The 25,766-nt window shown below is 33.6% G+C and overlaps 5 protein-coding genes and 1 non-coding gene across 16 annotated transcripts; 5 read left to right on the top strand and 1 right to left on the bottom strand.

Moving 5' to 3' along the window:
• The first annotated feature begins 4,217 nt into the window (after positions 1–4,217).
• On the top strand, positions 4,218–8,527 carry AST91 (sulfate transporter 91). Of its 4 annotated transcripts, NM_102157.4 has the most exons (11): positions 4,218–4,746; positions 4,863–4,911; positions 4,997–5,204; positions 5,742–5,913; positions 5,991–6,056; positions 6,322–6,435; positions 6,523–6,639; positions 6,826–7,430; positions 7,639–7,724; positions 7,890–7,966; positions 8,062–8,527. In NM_102157.4, exons 1-11 carry the CDS (start codon positions 4,498–4,500, stop codon positions 8,212–8,214), a joined length of 1,896 nt encoding a protein of 631 aa, NP_173722.1. In that variant the 5' UTR covers positions 4,218–4,497; the 3' UTR covers positions 8,215–8,527. The 4 variants fall into 4 exon arrangements, with proteins under 4 accessions (NP_173722.1, NP_001320231.1, NP_001320230.1 ...); NM_001332587.1 differs by having other exon boundaries at positions 4,218–4,911; NM_001332588.1 differs by having other exon boundaries at positions 4,232–4,746; positions 4,863–5,204; positions 8,062–8,505.
• A 1,274-nt stretch (positions 8,528–9,801) lies between these two features.
• PIN7 (Auxin efflux carrier family protein) lies at positions 9,802–13,263 on the top strand. 4 transcript variants are annotated; one of them, NM_001332585.1, is made up of 7 exons: positions 9,827–11,234; positions 11,324–11,594; positions 11,685–11,770; positions 12,212–12,369; positions 12,450–12,526; positions 12,618–12,999; positions 13,117–13,250. In NM_001332585.1, exons 1-6 carry the CDS (start codon positions 10,046–10,048, stop codon positions 12,682–12,684), a joined length of 1,848 nt encoding a protein of 615 aa, NP_001319066.1. In that variant the 5' UTR covers positions 9,827–10,045; the 3' UTR covers positions 12,685–12,999; positions 13,117–13,250. The 4 variants fall into 4 exon arrangements, with proteins under 4 accessions (NP_001077584.1, NP_849700.1, NP_001319066.1 ...); NM_001084115.2 differs by having other exon boundaries at positions 9,802–11,234; positions 12,618–13,263; NM_179369.2 differs by having other exon boundaries at positions 9,802–11,246; positions 12,618–13,263.
• Positions 13,264–17,632: 4,369 nt separating this feature from the next.
• Positions 17,633–19,629, top strand: AT1G23070 (organic solute transporter ostalpha protein (DUF300)). The gene is made up of 7 exons (NM_102155.3): positions 17,633–17,831; positions 17,928–17,984; positions 18,064–18,172; positions 18,259–18,437; positions 18,512–18,600; positions 18,681–18,930; positions 19,052–19,629. Exons 1-7 carry the CDS (start codon positions 17,694–17,696, stop codon positions 19,439–19,441), a joined length of 1,212 nt encoding a protein of 403 aa, NP_173720.3. The 5' UTR covers positions 17,633–17,693; the 3' UTR covers positions 19,442–19,629.
• Positions 19,630–20,366: 737 nt separating this feature from the next.
• Positions 20,367–22,759, top strand: MDP40 (uncharacterized protein). Of its 5 annotated transcripts, NM_102154.2 has the most exons (5): positions 20,367–20,608; positions 20,705–20,754; positions 21,268–21,833; positions 21,920–22,088; positions 22,180–22,759. In NM_102154.2, exons 2-5 carry the CDS (start codon positions 20,713–20,715, stop codon positions 22,504–22,506), a joined length of 1,104 nt encoding a protein of 367 aa, NP_564188.1. In that variant the 5' UTR covers positions 20,367–20,608; positions 20,705–20,712; the 3' UTR covers positions 22,507–22,759. The 5 variants fall into 5 exon arrangements, with proteins under 5 accessions (NP_564188.1, NP_001320400.1, NP_001320401.1 ...); NM_001332583.1 differs by lacking the exon at positions 20,367–20,608 and having other exon boundaries at positions 20,635–20,754; positions 22,180–22,733; NM_001332582.1 differs by lacking the exons at positions 20,367–20,608; positions 20,705–20,754 and adding an exon at positions 20,756–21,057 and having other exon boundaries at positions 22,180–22,733.
• A 1,425-nt stretch (positions 22,760–24,184) lies between these two features.
• On the bottom strand, positions 24,185–25,009 carry AT1G23050 (hydroxyproline-rich glycoprotein family protein). The gene has a single exon (NM_102153.2). It carries the CDS (start codon positions 24,819–24,821, stop codon positions 24,336–24,338), a length of 486 nt encoding a protein of 161 aa, NP_173718.1. The 5' UTR covers positions 24,822–25,009; the 3' UTR covers positions 24,185–24,335.
• On the top strand, positions 24,185–25,009 carry AT1G23052. Its single transcript, NR_143567.1, has one exon. It is a non-coding gene; the product is annotated as an other RNA (non-coding RNA).
• Positions 25,010–25,766: the final 757 nt, after the last annotated feature.

The following is a 25,766-nucleotide window of genomic DNA, read 5'->3' as shown; positions in this document are numbered from 1 at the left end:
TCGACATTTGCCGCCTTTGTCCCACCTTCTCATTTTCCTTCAAAATTTAATTCAACATTTTGATTATCTTCTTACATGTGCTAATATGCCAAGCAAATTATCAAATATCTATCACCTTTAGCTCAAAAGTTATCAAAAAAAGCATTGGCTATATGCCTATACAAATATATATAAACCCAGTTGAATCATTCAAAAATGGCCATTCCATCATAATTAGCCTTCTTTCTTCTTCTTATATAATTAAGAAGATTGAGTTTGACTGGTTGTGAAACTCTATCCATTTATTTAGTTTATTACTAAACATTAATTTACCATCTTGTCTATATATTATTCTAATTTATTTTCATTAATAATTGCTATTACTAATTTATTATGTTGAATGCATAATTTTGTAAAATGATGTATATATATATATATATATATATATATATTCTGCTAATTAGATTCTAAGCTACACTTTGTTAGTTTGACAATTAAAAACAAAGAGGTTAAAAATTTGTTTTTGTCATTATATGTTATATGGTCTACGACTCTACAAGCTAGCAATGCAGTACGGTTAATAGGGTGGTTTTTACGTCGTCTTTTAGTGTGGTCATTCAACAAATATTTATTGGGTCCAGTCAAGGTAAAACAACGTGAATAAGTTTCATTTTCTACTTCTCGTTTTCTCAACGCAAGAAATTTCAGGCTCTTTATGTGCCTAATTTTTGTGTGCATTCCTAAATCACCATGTGAAACCCTAAGTTTAGAGTTTTGAATAGATATACATCCTTTTCTAAATTAGTGTTATTTAAAAAAATTAAGGTAATTTGTGACCACTATAAAATATCTTTATTGATTGCACTATACAAGATGATCTCCTTATTTCTCTATATATTATTAAATTCGAATACTATAGATTCCTAAAAAAGTCGATGACTTGTCTAGTGGAAAGCCAAGAGATTCATGTGTCATGTCATGTCTGAAACATGGGTTGTTAAATGCAATTTTTTTTATTCATTACATACATGAACATTTTATGTATCTTTGAGCTAATATTTATATCATTAACACTAATTTAATTATGGTTTAATTCGCAGCTTATAAAAATATGAAAAACCTCTAATTTCTTATACCTAATTTTTAGAATCAAACCTATAATATATCAAGAAAATTTAAACTCAAAAATGTGGATAGATGGGTCAACAAAATAGAGCCACGCGAATACATTAACAAGTGCGCAATGTGCATACATTCCAAAAGAGTTGGGTATCAGATCCTTTTTCTATGAATAACTCCATTCATGTCCCGTTACTTTTCCCTTTTGTTTCTTTCTTATGATATTCTTTTTCAATATTTTAATTCGATTTGGCCTACCAGTATCCATACCATTTATAATATTCATTTACTTGTATTATTTGACTTCGTGTTCACTGCCCTCCCATGTGACGTGGTTCACGTTTTCATAGATCATTCTCATTTTTCAGTTATTCTCTCTTTCACACAATGATTTGTTTCGCACCCAACCAAGACAACGTTATAAGAACTTAAGAAGAGCAAACCATAAGCATACTTAGTTAAGGTTTTTAACGAGGACAAGGAAACGAGGAAATTAACAGTGCATAAAGAATATATAGATACCAAATGGAATGAATGTTTTTTTTATATATAATTAAATCGAATAAATGTTATTAGTAATAGTATTACTAAAACAAAACTGGTGAAACGAAACAGAAATGTGATTTAAATGGATATAATAACTAGAAAATTTGATCAAATGCTTCGTATGATTTACCTATAGGCAAAACGTTCGTGTTCGATACAAAACTAAAAACAAAAATCTTTGAAAAATACATTGTTATATCAAGCTAATTTTCTAAAGATGCGGGAGCTAGTGGAAATTGTGATTTCAAACTCCTTGGTTGATCATTGTAAAGAATAAGAAAAAAAAAACACGATCAGAAATCATAATGAAACCAATGCTCACTTTTTGTTCCACCATTTTTTAGATGGACCCGGTAACAATTAGTGGATCTAGAATCTTCAGTTTGGATTATAACTTATCGAAAACAGTTTAGTATTTTGACTCAATTCTGTACATTGGAATCAATTATGAACAAATTTCATTATATATAGTTAGCTCATCTTATTCTTCTTAATTTGTGTTCCGACATAAAAAAACATAGAAACCGAAATAGATTCAGTTAGCATTCACTTCTTATTGAGAAAATATGTAGGTTAAAATTGTAGGTTTTTGCCATGCATATTACCGACGTAGATAGGTTTGGTCGGAATTTTTTCTACTTCTTTAATAAGTTTGGTTAGATCATTCATCTTATATGAATATGTAAAGAATGCTTTTAATTATGGTCGTTTCGTTTCTTTCACCAGAAACAAGGAATGTCCGAGATTCACTTATTAAATTAATATATACTTGATCTGATTCACACGAAAAGACAATCTTGGAGTATCAAACTATAATATCACTTATTATACTTTGAATTACTAGGAATTTTTATCCTCCGATTTCATAATGATCCTACTAACATTGGATCACAACAAGTTGGCTCGGTTATGAATTTGGTTTGCAACATATACAGTTTTTCAACCGCTGTTAATTTTAGTGTTAATCAATTATCTTGGATAATTGTTGATGCAAGATCAGACATTATATCCATATATATAAATATGTTATATAGATATGTATTAATATCTTTAGCCAAAGACGATAAGTCTAAAATCATCAACATTTTTTGTCCGGGTCAATGTAACAACTAACAACTCCTACTGTAGACTAGCTAGTTGGTCGTCTGATCGTCTCTCTGTTTGTTAGCGATCTCAACGGGTACATGAACAGATAGTTATGCATTATTGATACTCAAATTTTCTTAGTTGTTATGTTTTTAATATGTAACTAGATTTTAATCCGCGGTACACCGCGGAGATAATTTATTTTTTTAAGTTAATATATATAAAAATTTTGCAAATTATATCTATTTATAAATTATTTTTATTTTATAGTTTACAATTGTTATTAAGTAACGTCCTTCCAAACCCGTTCCGCCAAACCCGTCCTGTAAAAAAAGCTCGCGGTACCCCGCTAATTTAAATTTATAATTAAAATAAATATTTTACGGGATTGCAATTGTGTTTTAGTTTGTCAAACAAAATTTTGTTTTAAATAGTTGTCGAAATCTAGTTCAAATTTTGAAGAAATAAGATTTAGTGAATTGATAAAAAATGTATTTAGTTGCGTTTTGCTCATTTTAAGGGATTGCAATTGTCTTTTGGGTTGTCAAACATTTTTTGTTTTAATTAGTTGCCGAAATTTAGTTTAAATTTTGGAAAAATCTGCGTGATATATGGGATTGGAATATATTTAGAATGTTTTTCGTTTGTTAATCAATTTATTGCTAAAAAACTAATAATTAAAAGTCAGTGGCAGCCTTTGTAAATAAGTTCCAACTCCAGGATTTATTTCACAAAATGGCTGCAAAAATGTATATATAGATTCACCCATTTATTTATTATTCATAGTATTATAGTACTATCTTCGTGTCTTTTTACTTGGTGTTTAAAGTTTTTGTACACCGATTGAATCATTTTTAATTTTATTTTTTTAAACATCAATTTATCTAATTAACCAATAGAAAAAATTATCTGTATATTATAAATCATCAAAACCAATAAAAAAAAACTAATTAATATTGCATTAAAAATTAAAAACATCATCTAATTTAGAACATTTTTTCCTACTATAACATTAACATCAACTAAATACGGAGAAAACGTTGTACTGAGGTTCTTGCATTTTAAAATTTTGGAAACTAAGAATGTTAAAAAAATTATGGTTACAAATATATATATAGTGTTATAATTAGTACTTATCGTACTTAATAAAAAAGATACTAATTAGTTGTTGTTATATTATTTTCTACAAAAATAAAATCATTCAACTAAAATGTTCTATTTGTCAGTCGCTTCACAAAACTATGCATCTACCATACCAGTGATCATAATTATAAAACTCTGTTTTTGTTTTTTGTCTTTACAACCACTTAAATACGTCATAGCTATATATGCATTATTACAAGTTCTCAAGGTGGCGCGCGAATGTTTTAATTAAAATATTATGTTTTTCTTATGTATTTCATCTTTAATCGAACATAGAAAATGTGAAAGATTTGGAGCATAGACACGAATCAGTTTTTTTTTTTTACACGAATCAATATTCATAGGGTAAATAATAGACAAACGCCAACAAAAAAAAAAAAGAGAAATTCACAACGGATTATCGGCTCAAATTACAAAACAAAAAAAAAATACAGAGACAACAGTATACGTGTAACTTTCCGAATTTTTTTTTTTTTCATATCAAAAATAAAAGATAGGCCAAGATAAGACCATTATAAAATGTAAAGACCGACCCGAAATAATACTCATGTTTAAATTATCAGCAAAGAGCCAAGAGAGGAAACATCACACATTGGTGACAAAAATTCTTAGGAAAACCAATTAATGGAGGTGCACAAGGTGGTTGCTCCGCCGCATAAGAGCACGGTGGCAAAGCTAAAGACAAAACTGAAGGAGACTTTCTTCCCGGACGATCCCTTAAGACAGTTCAGAGGACAACCAAACCGTACCAAGCTCATACGCGCCGCTCAATACATTTTTCCAATCCTCCAATGGTGTCCTGAGTACAGCTTCAGCCTACTCAAATCCGACGTCGTTTCAGGTCTTACCATCGCTAGTTTAGCTATTCCTCAGGTACGTACGTATCAAAAATCCGACGACGACCCATTTTCACGTTCCGATCAATAACGACCACCATTTTATGCAATTCTTGATTATAATCTTCGTCTTCTTGGTTTTCATAAAAACAGGGGATTAGTTACGCGAAGCTAGCAAATTTGCCACCAATCGTTGGTCTATGTAAGAATCTGAAAGTAAAATTGAATAGAATATACATGAAACATTATAGACCGTTACATAAACACGTGTGTTGATGTATGTGTAGACTCGAGCTTCGTGCCACCGTTGGTTTATGCGGTCTTGGGAAGCTCAAGAGATCTAGCAGTGGGACCAGTCTCCATAGCGTCGTTAATCTTAGGATCCATGCTAAGGCAACAAGTATCTCCCGTAGACGATCCTGTTCTCTTTCTACAGCTAGCCTTCTCTTCTACCTTCTTTGCTGGTCTCTTTCAAGCCTCTCTTGGAATCCTCAGGTTATAAATTTATATATTTACCTAAAAAGTTTTTTGTAGCTTTGCATGAACCATGATTTATATCTGTTGAAATATAGTGTGTTATGTGAGGTCAATATTGGGCCTGTGCTAGGCTAGTGGCAGTCTGTAGGGTTACATGTACACGCTAGTATTACTAAATGTTAAATGTCGTCGGTGCTTATATTAATTGCTTTTCAAGATTAGAAAACAAAGTTAAGATTGTTTTCAGGTTTAATGTTTGGGTAGTACATATTTACTAGACAATTATCATTATTGACCCTAGTCCAAAATATAATAAGCTTTTTAGAAAAAGTGATAAATAATCATTAATCAATCATATATTATTATTCTATCACTAGTGAAAAATAAATATTTTCATAAAATGTTCTAAGAAATATTAATGTGTATTCTAACACAAATATAAAATAATTCATGATCAAACAAAAAAGAGTAATTGCACCACCAAGTGGCAATGGAGAAGATGTTGTTTAAGAAAAAGAGACATTGTGTTAACTGTATTTATTTTTTAATATGTAGGCTGGGATTTATAATAGACTTTCTATCAAAAGCGACGCTAATAGGGTTTATGGGTGGAGCAGCCATAATTGTATCACTCCAACAGCTAAAGGGTCTGCTTGGGATAACTCATTTCACAAAGCATATGAGTGTAGTCCCTGTTCTCTCCTCTGTTTTCCAACACACCAACGAGGTTTAATTTCTCTTCTTCTTCTTTTTCCTAATTCCTGTATTTTAGTCAATTTTATTTACAATGTTACTATTATACAGTGGTCATGGCAAACAATTGTGATGGGAGTTTGCTTCTTGCTCTTCTTGCTCTCGACACGTCACCTCGTATGTTGCTTACCTCTCACTATTCATTTATCATTTTCATTCTCCCTCAATATGCATGTACAACATTTGTTACGATGGACCGTCATTGTTTCTCTCTATACGTTCTTCCCGCCATAAATAACGAACTAATTGTTTTGGAGTAGAAAAACAAATTGTTATTTCATCAAAAAGTTAAATATATAATTAATTTAATGACTTAAATAGCTATTACATACTTTGATCTGGTTTCCTCTTAAGTAATAATAAGAATGGAAATTTAACGCAGAGCATGAAGAAGCCGAAGCTGTTTTGGGTCTCAGCCGGAGCACCACTTCTTTCCGTTATCGTCTCTACACTTCTTGTCTTTGTTTTCAGAGCCGAGCGTCACGGAATCAGCGTCGTAAGTTTCCTCTTACCTAAACCAATTCTCTGTTTTTGTTTCTTTGTTTTGCAGAATTTTTGAAATCTAGGATTAATTTGTTGATAGATCGGGAAATTACCAGAAGGTTTGAATCCACCGTCTTGGAACATGCTTCAGTTTCACGGTAGTCATCTCGCACTCGTCGCCAAAACCGGACTCGTCACCGGAATCGTCTCCCTCACGGTATAGTTTTTTTTTATTCTTTTCAAACGCAACTTTTACGTGAGAAATAAATTTATCACATTTTCGTAATACAAATCAGCTTTTATTTTTCCATAAAAAACCTTTTTATTGTCTATGCAAAAAAAGAAAAAAAAGAAAGTAGAGATTGAAATAATCCTCACACCTAACTAGCTATTACTTGAACAGGAAGGAATCGCAGTGGGAAGAACATTTGCAGCGCTAAAGAACTACCACGTAGATGGAAACAAAGAGATGATCGCCATTGGTCTGATGAACGTAGTAGGCTCTGCCACATCTTGCTACGTCACAACCGGAGCATTCTCTAGATCAGCGGTCAACAACAACGCGGGAGCTAAAACCGCAGTTTCAAACATTGTTATGTCGGTCACTGTTATGGTTACGCTTCTCTTCCTAATGCCGCTTTTCGAATACACTCCCAATGTGGTCCTCGGTGCCATCATTGTGACCGCGGTCATTGGTCTCATCGACCTTCCCGCGGCCTGTCACATATGGAAGATCGATAAATTTGATTTCTTGGTGATGCTTTGCGCGTTCTTTGGTGTCATTTTCCTATCCGTTCAAAACGGTCTAGCCATTGCGGTGGGGCTATCGTTGTTCAAGATATTGATGCAAGTAACAAGGCCGAAAATGGTTATAATGGGTAATATTCCTGGAACGGATATATACCGAGATCTTCATCATTACAAAGAAGCACAAAGGATCCCGGGATTTCTTGTTTTAAGCATCGAATCTCCTGTCAATTTCGCCAATTCTAACTACCTCACTGAAAGGTTAGCTATGAAACTACGATCCTTTCTATATAGATTTTGGAAGTTCGGATACATTAGACTTTGATCTCTTAAATGTTTATGAACCCTGATGTTTATTAGATTGTAACCACATTTCTTAATACATTTTTTTTGTCAACACCACATTTCTTAATAGCTATGTTTCATTTACTAACATTCTCTGCTTTTGTGTTGCATAAATTTTTTGTAGAACATCTCGTTGGATTGAAGAATGCGAAGAAGAGGAAGCTCAAGAGAAGCATTCTAGCCTACAGTTCTTGATTCTTGAAATGTCAGGTTAGTCTTGATAGAATCTATTAGAAACCCGTATAGGAAATGTGATTAGACTTAAAGGCAAATTCACTCATTGCTAATTAGTTTTAATTTTCTAATGCAAAACCATAAAACTCAAGAAAACCAATATATTTCAACTAGCTAACTTTGCTTTTATATATGTTAAAGCCGTGAGCGGTGTAGACACAAACGGAGTGTCCTTTTTTAAGGAACTTAAGAAAACAACCGCCAAGAAGGACATCGAGGTAAAAATAGTTGTTTTCACAATCCGATTTTGTCACTTATCCAAGGAAACTAATTAGATTTTGATCTAAACTGGATATTTATTTTATGTGTGAAGCTTGTGTTTGTGAACCCTCTAAGCGAAGTGGTGGAGAAGCTTCAAAGAGCTGACGAACAAAAAGAGTTCATGAGGCCCGAGTTTCTCTTCTTAACCGTCGCTGAGGCCGTTGCGTCGCTCTCTCTTAAAGGGCCATCTCTCAGTAACGTTTAACTATAATTTTTTGTATCGGTCCAATATTGATATTTAACCGATGGTTAAATTTTTCTTTTTGTCTCTTTTTCATCTTTTAATTTCAGTACAGATGTAATATTACGTTCTTCTCTCTCTTTCTTCAGTGATGATTTTGGTCAAGATATGTTTGTATGATTTCGCCATTTTGTAGTTTACTAGGCCATGTTTAGTCTCCGAGAATAAAATTGATCTAGAATCGAATTGATATCTTAGCTAGATCAAACGGATGTATATCCAAATTATTTATGAAATAAACTGATTAAATAAAAAAATAAAAATAATATTTTTATTTAAGATAATTATGTTTTATAATATTAGAAAATATGACCAAACCATGAGCAGAATTGTGTTAAGAACTTTGCCAAGTTAGAGCTTACATTATATATCAAAAGTCAATGTGTAATTGTCAAGAGGGATAAACCGACGCGGATGAATCGAAGAAGCAATTGCTTTCAAGAAGACTTCAAATCAGCTATGTGTCTGCGATTATAATTGTGTAAACGTTATAAGCAAGAAATTTATCTCAAAATAAAACTGGTCTATAAATCAAATCGAATTGAAAATTTAGCTAGATTAAAAGATGAAATGAACTGATAACATAAACTAATAGATATTTTTAATAAGATGTTACTACTTTTGTGAAATGATAAAATATTTCTGAAGTTAATCGAATTCATTCAAAGCTATGATAACATTGTGACTTCTAGGAAAAAACAATTCTTGATACGGTCGCGGAAAGATCTTGATAACATTGTGACTTCCAGTCTTCCATATGGCATAAGGTATTCTTTTACACTAATACTTTCCCGACAACAACAACGAAAAACTCCAACCTTTTTTTAAAAGGCCACATAGAATGCATGATAGACCATCTGAAAGAAAATGGACAGGGTGGCTTAAAAGTGAGATTTCTTGGGATTGCATAGGATGTTATAATTAACCCTAGCTTGAAAAAAAAAAGACGATTAGACAATAAGAAATAGAATTTAGGTCAACTTAGTTCGGCGAATATGATCTTGCATTGCACCTTCTTTACCAATTTATAGTGATCTTTTGCTCCTTATAAGCACATGTTTAAATCACCACTACGACATTGTTTCTGTTTGGGCCAAATGCACACTTGTATTTTATCTCACAACGAGCTTATGAGAAATCAATCCTAGTAATACGTTAAGTGGCCCAAGAAGTTTTGGACCGGCATTTACGTGTATATAAAAAAATATTATGATTACTTTTAGATGAAACCACACTTAATTTCTTCTTTTTTCTTGGTAAACCACAATATCTCTTTATTGTTTTTATCAAGGATTCACAAAATTCATTGAATGGAAATTTTCATTTATGTGTGACATGTAGACAGTCAGTCCACTCTAAAAAATCTCAGTCAATTTCGTAACAAATTCATAACCTATTTCAAACACAATTCATAACCATAACTTATAAATACTACATAAATGATATTTCTTTATATCATCTTAAATGGTACATAAATTAGGGGAAAGCTAAGATATATATAGTATTAAAAAGTACAAAAATAGATAAGGTTTATAAATGTTTAAAGAAGTAATAAAATAGAAATAAGAACTAATTAGGTCGTCATGTGTTTGCTGTATAAAAAGCTGTAAAGGGACATCTCTCGTAAATCTAAAAATCATCAAATCTTCTCCTTCTCTCTCTCTCTCTCACACACTCACTAGCTTCTCTGTTAAAAGCTTCCGTCATCACATAGAGAACAGAGACTGACACTAACTCACTTCCTAACGGTTTCCACACTCAAAATTACACTTTTGCCACTCCGGCGAACAACAATATGATCACATGGCACGACCTCTACACCGTCCTCACGGCGGTGATACCACTCTACGTAGCCATGATCCTCGCTTACGGCTCAGTCCGGTGGTGGAAAATCTTCTCACCAGACCAATGTTCCGGCATAAACCGCTTCGTCGCTATTTTCGCCGTCCCTCTTCTCTCTTTCCACTTCATCTCCTCAAACAATCCTTACGCAATGAATCTCCGATTCATCGCAGCCGATACACTCCAAAAACTAATCATGCTCACTCTCCTAATCATCTGGGCTAACTTCACTCGCTCCGGTAGTCTTGAATGGAGCATCACAATCTTCTCTCTTTCAACACTTCCCAACACTCTCGTTATGGGAATACCTCTCTTGATCGCCATGTACGGAGAATATTCCGGCTCACTCATGGTTCAGATCGTTGTTCTTCAGTGTATAATCTGGTACACGCTTCTTCTCTTTCTTTTCGAATACAGAGGAGCTAAGATCTTGATCATGGAACAGTTTCCAGAGACTGGTGCTTCGATTGTATCGTTCAAAGTTGAGTCCGATGTTGTTTCTTTAGATGGACATGATTTTCTTGAAACTGATGCTCAAATCGGTGACGATGGTAAGCTTCATGTTACGGTGAGAAAATCAAACGCTTCTCGGAGATCTTTTTACGGTGGTGGTGGTACTAATATGACTCCTCGTCCGTCTAATCTCACCGGAGCTGAGATTTATAGTCTTAACACTACTCCAAGAGGATCTAACTTCAATCATTCTGATTTTTACTCTATGATGGGGTTTCCCGGTGGCCGGCTTTCGAACTTTGGTCCGGCGGATATGTACTCTGTTCAGTCCTCGAGAGGACCTACTCCTAGACCTTCGAATTTTGAGGAGAGTTGTGCTATGGCTTCTTCGCCAAGATTCGGGTATTACCCGGGAGGAGCTCCCGGGTCGTACCCAGCTCCTAATCCGGAGTTTTCTACCGGTAATAAAACCGGTAGTAAAGCTCCAAAAGAGAATCATCATCATGTAGGAAAATCAAATAGTAATGATGCTAAGGAGCTTCATATGTTTGTTTGGGGATCCAACGGATCACCCGTTTCGGACCGAGCTGGTCTTCAAGTTGATAATGGAGCCAATGAACAAGTCGGAAAATCCGATCAAGGCGGTGCAAAAGAGATTCGAATGTTGATCTCTGATCATACTCAAAATGGTGAAAACAAAGGTTTTTAACTTTTAAATTGTATTTTTTTTTGTAACATATGGACACAAATCTCAAACTGTATTTGCTTAAATTTGTAGCTGGTCCGATGAACGGGGACTATGGCGGGGAAGAAGAGTCGGAGAGGGTAAAGGAAGTGCCTAACGGACTACACAAGCTTCGGTGTAACTCCACAGCAGAGCTAAACCCTAAAGAAGCTATAGAAACGGGTGAAACTGTACCGGTAAAACATATGCCACCAGCGAGTGTGATGACTCGGCTGATATTGATAATGGTGTGGAGGAAACTCATAAGAAACCCAAACACTTACTCTAGTCTCATTGGTCTCATTTGGGCTCTTGTTGCTTTCAGGTAACTTAATCAAAAATCAACTACTAGTGGAAGTTTATTATTATTGTGAGATTTGATTAGAGTGATGATTATGGTAATTTGGATATGAAGGTGGGATGTGGCAATGCCTAAAATTATTCAACAATCAATCTCAATTCTTTCTGATGCTGGTCTTGGTATGGCAATGTTCAGTTTGGGTGAGTCATCTTTTTACTCTGTTTCTTTTTTCCGTTAACTCATTTACTTTCTTTCTATTTTTACGCCAATCAAATGTCACAACATCCACATTCGTACGGAAAAAATTGTAACTTTTTTTTGGTGAGGATTCCAATAATTGAAAATGGTTGGTATTTTTTAAGATTTTTTGGGATGGCCCGTTACGGCATGGACCATCCGACAGGTAGGGTCATTGATGCGACGTCGAATTATATAAACGGTCGTGGTGGGATGACATAGCTCGTGTTCTTGATTGTTGTCGTGGTCCCCATATTAAGTGGAAGTTGATTGGACTTACAATGTACATGAATGCATCATCATCATCATTTATTGGATTTAGATTACGTTTACATGTATTGCATCATTCAGCACTTGTTGTTTTGAGTGGAAATGAATTAACTGAAAATGTGAAAATGGTGAAGGGTTGTTCATGGCATTGCAACCGAAATTAATTGCTTGCGGAAATTCGACGGCGACTTTTGCGATGGCGGTGAGATTCTTTACTGGACCAGCGGTAATGGCCGTGGCAGCAATGGCTATTGGATTACGTGGAGACCTATTGCGTGTGGCCATTGTTCAAGTAAATTAAACTATTTTCGTTTGTTGTTAACAATCTCTTTGTAAGAAGTAGTTTAACCAAATCTTGTGGTAACGTTGTAGGCTGCATTGCCTCAAGGGATCGTGCCGTTTGTGTTTGCAAAAGAGTATAATGTTCATCCCGCAATCTTGAGTACAGGGTAAGTATTTCATATTGAACCAATAGTAAAACTTTTCTTATGCATAAGAGAAGATTACTAATATTGTTGATTCTTATGTGTATTATTGCAGGGTAATATTTGGAATGCTTATCGCACTACCGATTACACTTGTTTACTACATTTTACTCGGGCTATAAGCTCTTCAATGGAGAAGTTCTGCTTGGCTGAAGAGGATAAAGAGAAACAAGATAATTCCAAGATTAGTGGAACGCAACTAGAAAATGTAATGTAACACGAAATGTAGTAAATTTAAAGGGACCAAGATTTGATTTGAGGATCCAAAAACCCTTTTCTTGTCTATATATTTTCTAGAGATTATTTGAGAAAGAAGGTGATGGAATGAGAGAGACAAGAGGACCAAAACAAGGGAAAGCAAAAAAAACAGAGGACTAAGATTTGATTTGAGGATCCAAAAACGCTTGTATATTTTCTCTTCTTTTTTTATAAGAAGGGTAAAGCTTTGTTCATATATTTTGACTTGCAATAATTTCTCTTACTTTCTACTTTCATTTTGTTTAAAATTAGGTAGGTACGGTATTCATTTTTTGTTTGTTTTGTGTTTTGTGTAGGTTACTTCTTTCGACGAAAGTGTGTTTTTGTGGATTTTCCTTTCTCATCTAGTATACATTGCTCTCACAAAAGTAAGGACTGTTTTATTCCAATTAAATAAAGAAAATGACCTCTTAGTTAGCGATTAGGCGTGAAGATATATTACAATTGGTTTTATTTAATTTTTGTTCTTGTCTCATGACGTATATGATTATATTTATATTATAATTACATCAAAAGATATGAAATGAAGAAAATCATATGATAGAATTCGAGTAAAACCAGGAAAAAGATGCACCATTTTCTTACAATTCGGCTCTTCGTTATACATAATAAGGGGAAAATGAGTCCAGAACATCTCAACCCATTGAACTTTTAAATGAAGAAAACTAAACGTTTTACCAATTGAGTCACTTTATATTTTACTATTTTATGTTAGACATATTACTATACTAATTTGGACGTTGAGAAAATTTCTCTCTTTTTTCTCAAAAGGAATTTGTCTAGTATAACTTTAGATGCTGTTTAGACAAGTACGTCGACTTGATAAAGCTCTAGTTACCATTCAGAGCATTGGTTACCATTCAGAAGTGGGTTAGGCGCTTTGCACTCAAAACGCGGTGTCGTCGTTTTAGTAAGCTTTGTGATGTAAACACAAATTATATATAGAAAAATAAAAACATAAAAGTAATAAATTAACAAGCAGAAAGTTACTTAAAAGTCAAAAGCAAAAAATATGAAGAAAAGTAATAGCTGCTTTTTTGGTTTGTGTAAAAGTACTTTACTGCTTTTTCATTGTTTTCATACTCTTTTATTTCTAGGTATGTATGTTCTCAAATCTCCAATATAGAAAACGATTGAAAATGACCCTTTTTTAGGTGACGTAAAAAGATCATAATTTGTTGTGTTGCTGTTAATATCTTAAATAGAGTCTCCGACTATTACGCCTGATTTTGCGATGAACGAAGGACTAACCCATCCTATTTAAAAATTCTGTCAATATTTTATTGTTCACTTTCCTTATCTCTTTGAAGCTCGATTTAATTTGTAATCTAACCAGTTATGTGTGGTCAATCTGTGTGACCTTGTGTGTGTTCAACCAGTTATGGACCAACATTAAGTTTTTTTTTGGTTTTTGAATTTAATTCTACTATGAAAATTCATATTTTTGGTTGAAGTAGAAACAAGTAATTGTAGGTACTATAATATTACAGATAAATTGTACATCCCTAAGATTAAATATTGGTGGGTGGAGGATCGTTGGGTTCCGAAAATATGTGACCAATTTAAAGATCCATTGAATTAAATGTCGAAGTGGAAGGGAACATACCCAACTCTTATATAGTCCTTCTAGAAAATTGAAAAAAGGGTCTTCCAACAAATAATCTTAAATCACGGATTTGACCAGCCATTGAAAAGGTAACTAATTTGCTTAATCATCGAGATTAGTATATTTCGTTATCTTAAAACCAACATGCGTCGCATGAAAGCTATAATGAACTCCGTGCACCATGTATTTCAATATATACGACGAGAGAAGATATTTTATCTCTTGGTATTATCGAAAATGTCTTACGTAATCAGAAATCTTTATCGGTATAGTCGTCACATAAACAGATAGAAGGGGATTGTCTTAATAACATGGGGCGGAAATTCTGAAAGAAACAATATTTTATTTATTTTAGATATATAGATTTTGGTATAAGTTCTTACTAATACGTTTTTATTAAGAACTATTTTACCAATTATTTTTATCTATTATCATTTCTTCATTCCATAATTTCATAAAATTATTAACAAAAATTTAAGAATATTTTCATCCCCTAAATAGTTCTTTTTATAAATCTAATATTAAATTATATTCAGAAAAAATAAACGTTTTTACATATGAATGTAAACTTTTTTGAAAAAATTACATTAAGATTCTATCACTGATTTTGTGTCGATGCAAACGAAAGTTGAAAAAATTACATTGAGATTCTATCACTGATCCCGCGAATAATTTTATCTTAATGATTTTGAAATTCTGCTTCATATATTTTGTTTTTTAAACTTTTCCTCGATTATCTGGTTCCACATTAGAACAAATTATAGCCATACATACATCATGATATATGTTGAAGTGTGAGTGACTAGCTAGTGTACTTATTAGCCAATGTCTAAAAATGTCGGCTTCTTGCTTGTTAGCTTCTTCTTCTTTTTCTGTCTATTGCCTCTATTATTCTCTCGGCCCACTCCCTCACCTCATGTGCTCTCTATAGCTATAGACCTTTCTCTCCTTGTCTCTTTGTGAGTTGTACGTGACACTCTCTAAATCTTCATTGGACTTTACCCCAAGTCATATACAGATTTGTATACATTACATGTTCTTATAACAAAATTGACTTAGGCTTCCAAAACGTTCACTGTAAATTGATGTAACCATCAAATCAATCGGGCCATAGACTCCCCCTAAGCCTTCCCTCCTCGCTGTGAAAGCCAACGGGTTTCTTGAGGTGGACCGTGGACAGCATGGATGATACATACCTCCTGGATAATCAAATGGAAGAATTGAGAGTTGTATGCATCTACTGGTCTACAATGGATAGTGTGCATGCATTTGAAATCGAGTAGTAACAAAGAAATGGACCCAAACGAAGAAAGCAATGTTGTCGTTGTTTTGGAGTACTAATCCATTTCGTATATAACTTTTTCTTTAATGATCTTTTTCTCACTTCATATCCTTAAACTTACGTGCATATATATCATATATACATTTGGGAAAAATGATCTACACATATAATTTCTGTAAAATATGAAATATTGGCACAAAGAAATAAACAGGACTGATTATTATTTGGAATTTAGAATTTGGAATTAATATTTTTCCTTTTCCAATTACTTTTTTGGGATTTTGTACCTTGAGGTTTTGTTTGAACAGAAAATAGGGATTCTTGCACATATGAATTCCAGCAAGAACAAGATAATAGTAGAAAAAGCTGGTAGAACTACAGATCTCAATGAATAGCATAAGTGGAGGAGTTAAGTTAAGTTAGATAAATTAATGAAATAAAAATGATTAGGATTGATAGGGAATGGTGGTTTCCTCGTGTGCGTGGCTGCATTCTCTCGTGGTACACCACCATAAATAATTATTGCTATTCTAATATAAATAATTTTAAGCTTTCTATTAGTAAAAAGAGAGAACATAATATTTTAGGTAAAGAAATAAAGAGATAAATTACAGGTGATGGGTGTCGGCGAAACCGCGGACCACCGGTTCAAAGTGTCCGACAAGTGAACAACTGGTTAATGGGACTTTCACACTCTTTTCCATATGCCAACGCCATTCTTCTTCTCTTTGTTAAAAAAAAAAGGATTAAAGCTTAAAAGCCTTGCATCTTTCTTTTTTGTTTGGTCAACAACAAACAAAAAAAAAACTTATTAAAAAAATTAACAAAAACATGTAGACTTATGTCTATGTTTTTTCACATGGGAATATGTCCACACAAAAATTCCCAAAAATACCTTTATTGATGGCTTTAAATTTCAAAAAAGAACAGATTGATGTCTTTAAATAAAACATAACAGTTTATCACTCAAAAGTGTAAATTTTGTTTTGTCACAAAAAAATCTGCTTCGTATTTAATAAATTATCCAAGGAAACTTGAAAACAAAGGAAAAACCTCGGTTGAAGTATCGATGAGTCACAAAGAAAAAAAAAAAAAAAAAACTCACAACAAATTTTGTTTATGAAAAATCGACGTGTCTTGGTATCATATCTAAACAAGGTTGAATTATACTCTATTTTATTTCACCTCAAATGCCTCATAAAAGGAAAAAGAAAACTCAGAAAAGAATAAAGAAAAAAATTAGCTTATATACTTAAATCTACGAAAAATCTCATACTCATCATTTGGTTGCTTCTCTTCTTATTTCTTCTCAAGATTATTTAGACGTAGTATAAATAATTCATAAGAAGATATCACAACACGGTCCACACCAGTGTTTCAACTTTCAAGACGTGACAATTTGTTACACATTGGGCCGTCATCATGTTTGGGCCTTCTCCCCAATCCATTAAGGCTCCATGATAGATAACACGTAAAACTAATCTTTAAAGAATACATACATCATAGACAACTTAGACACGTACGCATACATAAACCCAAATAACTAATGACACAACAACGACAACTTATTATGGTATGATTTTGGTTCTATTTCTTTTTTAAGACCCCAAATCTTCTGATAAATTTCTCTAATTTGCCTTTCTTGGTCTTCTAATATTCTTGCATTAGAGATAGTCGACATGACCAATTCCGCTTTCTCTATACACTGAGTCTACTTTTCTTTCGGCCCACATATTTATTTCAAGTTATTTCATTTTAATTCCTCTACCAATTTTGTCTATTTTACAGTCACCTAGTATCAATATCTTAGAGGCGGCGAGAAACACGTGTCAGAGAACGCAACTGTGGCATCTGTCAGCTTTAGCCACGTGGACATTACAACCTTAAACCACCATTGAGATAGAAAGCAAAAAAAGAAAAAAACAGAAACAAAATGATAATGTTGTCTGATCTATATCAAAAAATATGTCTAAAATTTTGGAAGAATGGGAGTAACGGAGACAAGTACGTACAGAGATCTACATTTACCGTCTTTGATCATCGGAGGATCCTTCGCCACCGTTGCCATTTGTCTCTCCCTTTACTCTATCCTCCAACATCTCCGTTTCTACACCAATCCTGCTGTACGTAAAAAACGAATCTCCATTCTCTTTTTTTCTTCAATTTACATTGTATGTATCTACGTGTTCGATGCTTAATGAGTTTAAGTATAATTTTAGGAACAAAAATGGATTGTTTCTGTTTTGTTTATGGTGCCAGTTTATGCAACTGAATCGGTAAGCCTCTTCTATATCTTCCGGAGTTTATGAATCTGTTCTTATATTTTCAATTATAATCTGGTTTTGTTTTGTTTAGATCATTTCCTTGTCCAATTCGAAATTCTCGCTGCCTTGTGACATTTTGAGAAACTGCTATGAAGCTTTTGCTTTGTATTCGTTTGGAAGCTACTTGGTGGCATGTCTAGGTGAGCTATGTGTGCCCTCTCTCTCTTTTGCTTCTCGTTAGTAATTGTTTTGCATCTTTAAGCCAAGATTCCAAATGAATGGTCAGGTGGTGAAAGAAGAGTTGTTGAATACCTTGAAAATGAATCAAAGAAACCATTGTTAGAAGAAGGAGCAAATGAGAGTAAAAAGAAGAAGAAGAAGAATTCATTTTGGAAATTCTTGTGTGATCCATATGTCTTGGGACGAGAGCTCTTTGTGATAGAAAAGTTTGGTCTCGTTCAATATGTAAGTCAAGTGATTCGGCTCTTCTTGCAACCTAATTATTGCATGTTTTTGAGTTTTTGTGATAATTGTGTCAGATGATCCTCAAAACCTTTTGTGCCTTCTTGACATTTTTGTTGGAGCTTCTTGGTGTCTATGGTGATGGTGAATTCAAATGGTATTACGGGTATGTGAATTAACTATTATATCATAGTATTTGTTATTTCATCAGATGGAAAGACAGGTGATGAGTCTTTGATTCTGTAGATATCCATACATAGTGGTGGTGCTAAACTTCAGCCAAATGTGGGCTCTGTTTTGCTTGGTTCAGTTCTATAATGTCACTCATGAACGGCTTAAAGAAATAAAACCGTTGGCTAAGTTCATTAGCTTTAAGGCTATCGTGTTTGCGACTTGGTGGCAAGGCTTCGGTATCGCGTTGCTTTGTTATTACGGTATACTTCCAAAAGAAGGTCGATTCCAAAACGGGCTGCAAGATTTCCTCATTTGCATTGAGGTAACTTAAAAGCTCTTTCCCAAGTGCCACTCGAACTAGCGATCTCTATTCTATATGAGCTCTTTCCAAACATAATTATGTTTCTAAGGATTCTACTACTTCTTGGGGTGTACACTGGCAGATGGCGATTGCAGCGGTGGCTCATCTCTTTGTTTTTCCAGCTGAACCTTACCACTACATTCCGGTATCAGAGTGCGGTAAAATCACAGCCGAAACGAGCAAGACGGAAGTGAAACTAGAAGAAGGTGGTCTTGTTGAGACCACGGAGACTCAGGTTGAAGCATCTGGCACAAGCATTAAGGAGAGTGTACAGGACATAGTGATTGACGGTGGCCAACATGTCGTGAAAGATGTAGTTCTTACAATAAACCAAGCAATAGGACCGGTAGAGAAGGGTGTAACGAAGATCCAGGATACGATTCATCAAAAACTTTTGGATTCGGACGGTAAAGAAGAAACAGAAGTGACCGAAGAAGTGACCGTTGAGACTTCGGTGCCCCCAAAAGAGTGATCGTTGAAATTTGCCCTTTGTTGTGTAGTTTTGTTTCACAGTTTTCTTTTAACGATTTGTATCTTTTATAAAAGATAGTATATTAGTACTTGCACTGATTTTTATTTATTTTTACAACTCTCATACTTATCTTATATTGAGAAGTAGAACAACTACTCTTTGACTTCTACAATAAATCTATCTTCCGTAAGCCTGAAAATCTTCAATAAATCTATCTTCCTTAATATGCATAATTCACAGATCAATTTCGAATTTGGTAATACAATTTCACTGGACTTCTAGAAAATAGAAGAGCTTCAAAGTGAGAATCATATGCAAATGAGCTAAATATGGTATACGACTTCGACTTATTCCTGCAACCGCGGGAGAAGTCACATGCAATTGCCATGCTATAAGTCTCTTACCAAAAACGACATTTCTTATTAATGTTATCACATGCTTGGACTGTGATAAGGTCTCAATTATTATGTTTCCTTGTTCACTCTCCATGATATTATTAGTCCTAAATGGTTTTCTATTTTTATCATATAGCACTAATATTATTTTGACCAATAGATAAATGATCATGATGTATATATAATTTTTATATATGACCGACGCAATAATTTGGTTCGTATTGCTAACGTTATCGTGTCACCTAAAATTAAATCGACATAATTATTAATGTTGTTAGAATAATTAAGTTTATAAATATACATTAAGCAGATGTAATGGTCCGTTAGATTTGGAAACACTTGAACATGTCGTTTGTGCTTTGTTGAAAGTATCCATACGATCAAAGATCCATAAACGATCGAACGGTTGATCTTGATGTTAAAAAAAAAAAGAAAACGATCGAACGGTTAAGAATAATTGCCATCACATTGGAAACTCTCGACGTTGATCATGACCCTCCGAATTAAACGGCCTTGATAATGGAGAACGTGAGAAACGTCCGTTCGAGAACAAGACAAAACAAACAAGAAACGAAAGCACATGTGACATGACATGATTCATGAACATGATTATTTGATTAGTCAGCTTTCTTTGCCAAATCTGAATTCGACGTTTTACTTACAGACTTCTCTTGTCCAAGTTCCTCATTCGTGCTCCAAAGTTACTTCATCAAATTCGTATACTACTCTCTGTTTTTTAATGCTCTTTGCTCCAACATACGGACTCTTTTAGGTATGGTTTTGATTTTGGGTTCTTTATTTATTTTCTTCGACAAAAAGATATTAAACTCTGCGGACATTAATCTCAACTCGTCGAACATTTTACTAGATTATATAATGGCGGGAGAGGTCCAAGATCCGTTTAACCTAAGCCTTTTGGTAATTTTTGCAACTTTATTGTTTATTTCATTTCCAGATGATATACGTTCAATTCAATTATTATTAATTATGAATTGAACATATATAATCTAGGGCACCCAGAATACTTCTATAGTAGCTTGATATACACGAAACTTATTTCCAGTTTATATATGCATAGACGTTTTTCAGCAAGAAGAGTGTTCCTCATCTTTTTCTAAATGATTTCACAATCTTAAACATCTTGAAAGAAAAAAATTCACTTTTGATTCGTTCGGAGCTTTCTTTATTCAGATTAGCTAGGAGCGGCTGATAAGCCTAACGGTTCTAAAACTATTTTGCAAAAACAGTTTATTCGAGTTTAAAAAGGAATCATTTTATTTGTATGTGTGTGTAGATCTTTTAGTAACTCTGTTTTATGAAAAACAGAGAATGTTTTCTATTCCAATAGTATGATTTCCTTTTCAAGTTTTTTTATACAAACGAAAACATTGTGTTTGAAACAATGATATTTATTTTGAATGGGCTCTGCAGGAGAATTCTATACACTCGGGATCAGTATCATTTGGAAGATTCGAGAAGGAATCTTTATCATGGGAGAGGAGATCATCCTTCTCTCGCAATATATATCTTGAAGAGGCAGAGAGATTCTCTAAACCAGGCTCTGTTACTCAGATGAGAGCTCATTTTGAGGCGCATTTTAAGAAGAAAGGGATCCGTTTTCCGAGTTCTGTTGAATCTCAAACATGGGGAGAAGTTGTTCATCATCAAACTTGTACTGAGAAAGATGAAAATTTGTGGGAGAACACAAGTCAATTCGGTGATTCTTGTGTGAGTTTTGACGAGACGATTCTTGTGAATTCTGATGATGATGTTCATACTTCTATTTCTGTTGCTTTGGAGAGAACTGATATTGGTCGCATTGAAGATGAAAAAGAAACAAAATCTTCTTCCTCCGCAACTAGATCGAAGCCTTTGAAAAATGTTCAAAAAGCTCGTCCTTATTCTGCGACGAATAAAGATTCTACCAAGAAGCATGTTGTCATACCAAAGGGATATTCTCCAAGTTCTAATGCTAAAACAAGTGTTGACACTAAGAGGTAGCTTTATAACTCTATTTTCATGTAACTAACTTTATGTTTATGTGTTTTACCACTCTTAACGGTTATTTGGTTCTGAATGGCAGACAAAAGGAATTGAAGCCTAAGAGGATTGTTGAAACCGTTGCATGTCAAGCTCCAGCTACATCAAAGAAAACTGAGATCCTAACTCCTTTGTTGGCTACAAGAGAAAAGAAAACAAGTACTAATGGTTTTAGTTTACGAAGTAACGAACGGGCCGAGAAGAAGAAAGAGGTATACATAGATAACTTATCTCACTTTTACTCTGTTCCGAATTTCAGAGTTAAATTTTTATCTGATGAGGGTACATTTTATGATGCTGTAGGAGAAGGTGGAAGCTGTGGTACGTAAAGCTCTTAACTTAAAAGCAAGACCATTGCCTAAAAGCACACAAGCTAGACCTCAACACACGTCAACAGGTCAGGCAAAGGCAAAGGCAAAGGCAAGAGATGATCACTCATCTACAGCTAGTTGTGATCGGTCATTGACAAATAGAATGGCCAAAAGTAAGGTCATTATTAACAAACAGAAGGCGGATATGCAGAGAAGTCTAAATGGAATTCGGCCAAAGACAAGCGACCAGACCGCGAGAAACAGCACGAACATAAGGAGTTTAGCGGTTAGGCGCTCTGCGGTTCAGGTTGCTTTGTGAGCAATTTCACTGTCTCTGCTTTTGTTCTTTAGTACTATTGGCCTCAAATGTGTCTTTGTGTTTGTGTTTCTAGGCTGTAATGAGTAGAATGTTACATCATAGAAACGCAAAATACAAATAAACAATCAGAACCTATGTAACCTTATGTTAGAATCACCATTGCACCATTAAATCTTTAAAAGCTTATAACTAATTTACTACCCGGTCATTGACTCATTGTCTATAGTAGCTTCTTTATAGATGTTTGAGTGGTGTGTTTATTACACGTTTCAAAATATTAAAAAATACTTATAACTGTATAAATATACTATATGTATATATAAAAGGTTTATTAGCTCTTGGTAAGTGGTAAATTATAAAGCTGGTTTGAAGTTTGAAAAGTTATATTAGAAACTTGAAAGGACAATTATTTTGAAAATAACTCAAGACTGAGATTTTTTGTGCAAAACCCAAAAATAAAAACCCTCTGTTTTTCCATACAACATTAAATATTAATTCTGATTTTCAACTGTAGTTTGATTCGAGGCGACCTCAATATCCTTTTATTTTCTGCTTACATGAGTTTCCACATGATAATAGAGTCTATTATTAATTACTAGATGAACACCCATGCGTAGCATGGGTTTTTTGTTTTTAAAATTGTCAAAAAATAGGATTATGGTTTTTTGTTGATTTTGATGTTCATTTTGATAAATTCATCTATTTAATATAATTATTATTGTTTATGATTAGATTCATTTATAACTCGAAATATTAATTCTACTACAATATGTATATTTATATATTTATTATTCTAATATTTCACTATCATGATCACATACTACAACAATATATGATATACTGATACAATGTATGTAGTTATATTATTTATGTGTTTTGAAACTTGCATAACTTAATTGTAACAAACGATTTTTTATTCCATATATTCTCTCGATCTAGTACACAATCACATCATGATATGCTAGTAATTTAAGTCAACAGTGTAATTCTCATCCCTACCATATAGTCATATAGAGTCTCATGTTGTTGTTTTTTTGGTATGTCTAATGTCTTGGATGACTATTACGTGAAATGTACATAAAGAAGGTCATATGATAAATCAAATTCACAAAACGTAATAATAAAAAAATATCCAACTAAAATTATTAAATTAATATGAGGTTAGGTAGCGAACATCTAAAGTGCAACACAAGTAAAATTTTAGTCATTATGGGTTAATGACTATTTATAAAAACAATTAATAAAATAAGTAGAAAATAATAAAAGTAGTGCTTGGTACATTATTATGATTTTTTATTTATTGATTATTTTTAAAAAATTCATTTAAAAGTGAGATTAATGGAGAATTTAACACAACAAAAAATTTTTGATTTTTTTTCAATTATTTTTGCTAGATTTTTAATTTAACTAATGTAAAATGACACACATTATTTTTTTGTGTGATGATGTGTCACTCATATGAAGAGTGTTGGCCAACTTTCATATATATAATTATTAATCCTTTTGTCCATTCGTTAACCTCCATACTGTTGTCCACTATCTATGAACTCACCCACGAAAAGTGACGTTATTGACGTTGCTCGTGCTTATCCTAATTCATGGATCGCGACAAATAATTATGTGATGTAACGTTTCAAATGCATATATATGTCTTACCGTGTCAATATAATGAGTAAATATCTAAATAATACAAGAAATACTTCGAATAATGTTCTTAAGTAAATCAACAATTTTTTCTGCTACAGTTCCGCTTCAGTATATTCTAAAGTATTACAATATCTCTTACATACATAACACACAAAAAAACTCCCACAAGAGTTACGTATTTATTAAGTTATAAACAGAATGTTACCGAGAACTCCAACAACCACAAGATTTGCCACGGCTACGATCCTCACCGTCCATTTCCCTGGAACCGCCACGTGTGAAGACGAGGACGTTTGATCCGTTTGGTGAGGAGGTTTTCTAAAGTAGTAAGGGAAGTACGGCAAAATAGCATTCGGCGGTGGAGGGCCATAGAAGCTGCTGCCACTACTGTCTCCGCCACCATACGGTGGAGAAGGGTAGTTAGGTATATTCCCAACCGGAGGAGGGTAATTTGGTAAATTCCCAGCTGGAGTAGGGTAGTTAACGCCTGGAGGAGGATATGGTGGTGGTTGAGTCATGGAAGGTGTGGAGGAGCCACCACCAATAGGCGGCGTTGGATAACACGGGTAGGGACATGGTGTGTCGGATATGACTAAGTAGGGGAAGTAAACAAGAGAAAAGACGAAGATTAAGGTCAAGAAGAGAAGGCCATGATCGTTTGTGTTCATGTTTTCTTTTGTTTTGTTTTACAAGAACTTGGTGAAAGAATGGTTCTTTTTTTTTAATGGTAAACAAAGAACTTTGGATAAGAGAAAGTAAATTAAGATAAGTTTTTTTTGGCAAAAGCTTAGTTGGAAGGTGTGGACTCTAGCTAGAAGACACTTGTCTTGTGAATTATTGGAACGAATGGTTTGCTAACTAGTATTCTTCCTTAATCACTTTAATTATTGGTGTTAATTTATCGCTAGTTTATTCGATTTTAGTCCGTCTTAGTCATAGTTTATTAATGGATTTATTTTTTGTTAGTTGTGGATTAACATTTAACTAGTGTAGACTTATTTACTCAGAATGTTCTAACTATGTAAAATGCCTGATTAAGTTTAAATTACTGATCTTACACTATTTTCTTGGATCTTGGTTTGGTTATAACCTTTAAAAATAAATTTAAATGGGCTTTTCGGCGCTCTGTGTACACTGTACAGACGTTTTGGTTAAATAATCGTATATTATTGACCCATAATTGTATCGAAGAACATGCAGGCTTTGCTATTAAAAAGAGAGACGTAAACTGCAATCATTTTATAAAATAAAATAAAAGCCATTTTGTTAAACGACAGATTTTAGATGAATATTCTACACATCAGCCACTAAATGACCTAATTATGTCCTCTAAAGAAACAAATGCGTCATAGATGCTTAAAGTGGTTGATAGATGTATAATATTTTAATCCTCACAAAGAAAGATGGATTTCCACAAGCCTTATTGATGCTTCAAGTAAAAACAAGTCATTAATAAAAAGATTGAATATATGTTTTTTCCTATCTCAAAGTATAAGAAAATGGTTTCTACCAAAAACAAAAAATAGAAGAAAATGGTACTTGTGATTATAATTTTGAGGACAATTTGTGAGCATATCTGTAAAGGGCTAGACGTTGAGTGAAATTGAAGGTTT

The sequence above is a fragment of the Arabidopsis thaliana genome (genome assembly GCF_000001735.4).
Source record: "Arabidopsis thaliana chromosome 1 sequence".
NCBI classification, from domain to species: domain Eukaryota; kingdom Viridiplantae; phylum Streptophyta; class Magnoliopsida; order Brassicales; family Brassicaceae; genus Arabidopsis; species Arabidopsis thaliana.
This window is presented reverse-complemented; position numbering and strand designations above follow the sequence as displayed.